Source organism: Staurois parvus, unplaced genomic scaffold (assembly GCF_062004578.1).
Source record: "Staurois parvus isolate SC_StPar_1 unplaced genomic scaffold, SC_StPar_1.0 ptg000877l, whole genome shotgun sequence".
Classification (NCBI taxonomy): domain Eukaryota; kingdom Metazoa; phylum Chordata; class Amphibia; order Anura; family Ranidae; genus Staurois; species Staurois parvus.
In genome coordinates this window covers 260,950-266,689 of record NW_028318673.1, presented here as the reverse complement: position 1 = coordinate 266,689, position 5,740 = coordinate 260,950, and the positions used below count along the sequence as shown (strand labels likewise).

General features: G+C 46.4%; 1 protein-coding gene across 1 annotated transcript; it reads right to left on the bottom strand.

The window, feature by feature from the left end:
• Positions 1-504: 504 nt before the first annotated feature.
• LOC149443073 (uncharacterized) lies at positions 505-1,890 on the bottom strand. Its single transcript, XM_089655920.1, has one exon. It carries the CDS (start codon positions 1,878-1,880, stop codon positions 564-566), a length of 1,317 nt encoding a protein of 438 aa, XP_089512046.1. The 5' UTR covers positions 1,881-1,890; the 3' UTR covers positions 505-563.
• Positions 1,891-5,740: the final 3,850 nt, after the last annotated feature.

Below are 5,740 nucleotides of genomic sequence, written 5' to 3'. Positions count from 1 at the left end.
TATAACAAACGCCAATGATGACATTTGTAGTACCGCCCCCCATGTGCAGTTCCACCCATAATACTTCAGCCTCATCACACTCTCCATCAACTAGGTCCTCTTTCACACTCGCTCTGAGATCACTTCTCACATAGAGACAGACACCACCACCTTTCCTATTTCCCCCGTCTCTCCGAAAGAGAACCTAGCCAGGAATATGAATGGCCCAGTCATGTGAGGAATGAAGCCAAAATTCAGCAATACCAATTCAATCCTAGTTCTCTTCATGCACCAAACCTTCCAACTCACCTATTGTGCTGGGCACACTTCTGGCATTGGGGAACAAACTCGTTCATTCACTGACACCTTGTTCACACGGATTTTCTGTATTTTTTATTTTCATACAAATGGTACCAATTCCATTGGTTGTTTGTAACATGGAAACCTTCTTACAATCTGCCATAGCCCTCCCCCCATCTTTCCCCATTCCACCCCCCAATAAGTACTGACCCCTGTCTGATCTGTCTACCTCATTATAATCTCAGATGTACAGGAAGACAGGACTTTAGTAAGGAACATTTCCCTCACTCAGGAAAGGAATACGGCCTCTCCCCCATGTGAGATCTCTGATGTCTGGAAAGATCGGATTTCTGTGAAAAACATTTCCCACACTCAGGACAGGAATACGGCTTCTCCCCCGTGTGAGATCTCTGATGTCTGGAAAGATCTGATTTCTGCAAAAAACATTTCCTGCACTCAGAACAGGAATATGGCTTCTCCCCCGTATGAGATCTCTGATGTCTGGAAAGATAACACTTCTCTAAAAAACATTTCCCGCACTCAGTACAAGAATATAGCTTCTCCCCCGTGTGAGATCTCTGATGTTTGTGAAGAATGGACATATGTGCAAAACATTTCCCACACTCAGGACAGGAATGCGGCTTCTCCCCTGTGTGAGATCTCTGATGTGTGTAAAGATTAGAGTTGCTTGAAAAACATTTCCCGCACTCAGGACAGGAATACGGCTTCACCCCCGTGTGAGATCTCTGATGTTTGGAAAGATGGGACTTCACTGAAAAACATTTTCCACACTCAGGACAGGAATATGGCTTCTCCCCCGTGTGAGATCTCTGATGTCTGTAAAGATTGGAATTATCTGAAAAACATTTCCCACACTCAGGACAGGAATACGGCTTCTCCCCTGTGTGAGATCTTTGATGTGTGTAAAGGTGGGACTTCACTGAAAAACATTTCCCACAAACAGGACAGGAATATGGCTTCTCCCCCGTGTGAGATCTTTGATGTCTGTAAAGATGATACTTCACTGAAAAATATTTTCCACACTCAGGACAGGAATATGGCTTCTCCCCTGAGTGAGATCTTTGATGTCTGTAAAGATGGTACTTCACTGAAAAACATTTTCCACACTCAGGACAGGAATATGGCTTCTCTCCCGTGTGAGATGTCTGATGTTGGTAAAGATGACATTTCAATAAAAAACATTTTCCACACTCTGAACAGGAATACGGCTTCTCCCCTGTATGAGACCTTTCATGTCTGACAAGATCTGATTTTAGTGCAAAACGTTTCCGGCACTCAGGACAGGAATATGGCTTCTCTCCCGTGTGAGATCTTTTATGAATATTTAGATGGGATTTAAAATGGAAACCTTTCCCACACTCCGTACAGGAGAAGCTCCTCCCTTTTGGAAGGCCGGCCCGGTCCTGCAAAATCTGAGGTTCCTCAGGATACGAGGAATCCGATGGTCCATCTACACTGGGTGGTGCCGGATGGACATTGGAGGAAGCCGGGTTTTCTCCTGGACTATACTGTGTGATGTCCTCATCTTCTACTTTCCAGTCTGGAGACAAAGTGAGACAATCCTCGGAGGTTTTCCTCATCTCCCGGCCATGGACTAAAATACAAAAGACAAAGAGGATTACTAGACAGGAGCATAGAGTATATAGTGCAGGGGTCAGGAGTATGTAATGTACAACATAGAGTATACAGTGCAGGGGTCAGGAGTATGTAATGTACAACATAGAGTATACAGTGCAGGGGTCAGGAGGATGTAATGTACAACATAGAGTATATAGTGCAGGGGTCAGGAGGGTGTAATGTACAACATGGAGTATATAGTGCAGGGGTCAGGAGGATGTAATGTACAACATAGAGTATATAGTGCAGGGGTCAGGAGTATGTAATGTACAACATAGAGTATATAGTGCAGGGGTCAGGAGGATGTAATGTACAATATAAATTATACAGTGTAAGGGTCAGGACTCATAATATTGGTATTCAGTAATCAGTGGAAGCTTAAATGTTTACTGTAGACAAGTTGCAGAGATCCCACACCGCTGCCTCCCATCTCCTGAGACTGCACTCAGTGACTTGGGTCTGAGACTATACAGACATATCCCTCCACCCGGCACAGCCAGCAGACACAGAGCAAGGAACCCTGGGAGAAATGTTCTGTCAGAGATCTTACTAGACCCAGAAATAGGGAAGAAGACTCAAAGCACACACCCCAGGTGCCTAGGTCTAGTAACACTTATGGTGAAAATGAACATTTTGCTGCCAGCTGAACCCCAGAACCTCCATAAATCCAGTCTAGAGACATAAATTGTGTCTGCAGCACAGAGAAGGAAGATTATCCGAGAGAAATCCAGGAATACAGGACGGGGAACACAGCTCAGGAAAGTGACCAGGGGATTACAGGCTGATATCACCCAGTCCCCGCCCTACTCTGGACCAATCAGTGAGCAGTATGGGTGGAGGAATGGATTTAGTGTTCATGACCCACCTGTGCTGATCTCTGTAGGAGTGTCCTCCTCTATAAATGTCCCCGTTATTCCATCCTCCTCCATAGACTGCTGATCATCCCTCACATACGCCTCTTCTTCTTCTGCTTTCACCTCAAATTCTATATCGATTGGATCTCCACTCTAAATCAAGGAAATGAGAGAAAATATCATCTGTAAAATGTAAGGTCACATAAAACAATCCACACATCATCTTTACAAGTTCATGTTCTAAATGTTCCATCCCACCAACCTTGTAATGGTGAGGGATGGTGTGACCTTCCTGTGTGGAATCCCGGGAATACAGAGGACGGGGACATCTCTCTGGTGGGTTCCTGGTATTAGGTGGCTCCATCATATCCTTGTGTCCTTCTGAAAACTCCTCCATCACTCCATACTCCTCATCCTCCTCTTTATACTCTTCTTTAACATCAATATTATCATCCCCGAGGATTCCACTCTGAAAGATATAATAAAACATTCATTGTAACAAACATGCTGTGTATAAATCACAACTACCAATAATTGTCATCATCTACCTGATGATGGTGAGGGATGGTGTGACCTTCCTGTGTGGAATCCTGGGAATACAGAGGACGGGGACATCTCTCTGGTGGGTTCCCATGACTGGATCCATCTGTAGGAAACACACACACTGACTGAATCCATTGTTTCTATGTGTTTATCAGATGATGGGGGATCTAGGTGGATCCTCCGTACTGCTCTCTCCTTTACAATAAAGTCTCCTCTTACCCGGTGATGTGAGGGGCGGCTGATTGTCCATCATGACGTCCTTGTAGAGATCCTTGTGTCCTTCTAAATACTCCCACTCCTCCATGGAGAAATAGACAGTGACACCCTGACACCTTATAGGAACCTGACACACACAATGATACAGTCACCATCCAGACACATCCCTTGTCTGTTACTGGAGAATGTCCCAGAATTCCCGGCACCGCTCACCTCTCCTGTCAGCAGCTCAGTGATCTCTCTGGTGACTTCTAGAATCTTCTGCATGTTGTGTCTCTCAGGGTTTAGGGAGTCACATGGAGGCACTGTGATGGTCATATGATCACCTGACTTCAGAAGAGGAAATCTCTGTATTGAGGAACCAATAGGAATATCATGTTAGAATCCCAGAATCCTCCTCACCTCTTCGGTCAGGTCTGTGTTTTATTAACCACTTGCCTACCAGGCACTTATACCCCCTTCCTTACCAGGCCAATTTTCAGCTTTCAGTGCTGCCGCACTTTGATTGACAATTGCGCGGTCATGCAACATTGTACCCATATGAAATTTTGATCATTTTTTTCTCACAAATAGAGCTTTCTTTTGGTGGTATTTAATCGCCACTGGGCGCTTTACGTTTTGCGCTATAAATAAAAAAAGTGCAAAAAATTTGAAAAAAAAAAAAAGTTTCTTTGTTTCTATTATAAAATTTTTCAAACAGGTATTTTTTCTCCTTCACTGATGTGCATTGATGAGGTGGCACTGATGGACACTGATAGGCAGCACTAAAGGGCACTGATAGGCAGTACTAATGAGGTGGCACGGATAGGCGACACTGATGATGGGTACTGATAGACGGCACTGACTGGCATCACTGCTGGGCACTGACTGGCGGCACTGACTGGCACAACCCCTGGGCACTGACTGGTGGCACTGACTGGCAGCACTGCTGGGCTGCACTGGTGGGTGGCACTGGTGGGCAGCACTGGTGGGTGGGCACTTCTGGGCACAGGTGGGGGCACTGCTGGGCACAGGTGGGCAGAGCTAGTGGGCGCACTGCTGGGCACAGGTGGGCGGAACTTGCGGGAGGCACTGCTGGGCACCGATCATCAGGGCACTGATCATCGGTGCCGATCCCCGCTCTGACAACTGCCGGTTCTCGGCAGTACTTTCCTCACGATCTGACAGCGTGAGGAAAGTGCAGCCGAGAACCGGCACTTGCATTTCCCTCTGATCAGCGTGTCATTGGACACCGCTGATCACGTGGTAAAAGGCCGCTGTGATTGGCCTTTTACCACATCACGTGATCAGCTGTGTCCGTAGGACACAGCGATCACGGAGATCGCCGGGTGCGCGCCCCCTGGGGCGTGCAGGAGAGCGCGTTCTGGGAGGACGTCATATGACGTCCACTCAGAACTGGCCGGCCGCAGTGCAGCCGTCATTCGGCTATCTGCGGTCGGCAACTAGTTAATAGAGATAAGAGTGATGTCATGTGACCTCCCAGAATCCTCCTCACCTCTCTGGTCAGGTCTGTGTTTTATTAATAGAGATAAGTGATGTCATGTGACCTCCCAGAATCCTCCTCACCTCTCCGGTCAGGTCTGTGTTTTATTAATAGAGATAAGAGTGACGTCATGTGACCTCCCAGAATCCTCCTCACCTCTCCGGTCAGCAGGTAGATGATCTCCAGGGTGAGGTTTAGTATCTTCTCAGTCATGTGACTCCGGTCCTCCTCCATCCTCATTGGTGCCATCATGTGATCTATACAGGTCTCCTTGTAGACGGATAACTTTGGGAAATGAAAGTAAGAATGATTTGGATGGTATTGGTCACACAATAATAGGATGTGGATGTGAGGGGGGAATAGGAGGGTTGCTGGACATTGAAGGACTACTACAATCATGGAAAGACATTTAGTTGTGACTGTTTAATATTTCTTAAATTTTTGGAGGTCCTGAGAACTCTTGATCTGTCAGATCAGAAATCCCCTTTTCTCTGTTGGGTTTGTTTGGTCTCTGAACTGGTTTTGATGAGTTTTAGATCTGCAGACAAGGAATGATAAATATGATCCTTCCTATGACTTGTTTGCTCTGAGGCAGTGCTGTGAGATCAATGTAGGGCCATCATGATGTCCAGGAAGGGGAACGTGATGACTTTTCCTGGCTAATCAGGATAATTCTGTCTCTTCCCTCCAATGACAGCCTAGTGTGGGTAGAAGGACAGCAGGGGGG

What these genes read in the sequence shown, in the direction of transcription:
- LOC149443073 (XM_089655920.1), bottom strand. Translation starts at nt 1,880, where the DNA reads ATGAGGAAAACCTCCGAGGATTGTCTCACTTTGTCTCCAGACTGGAAA.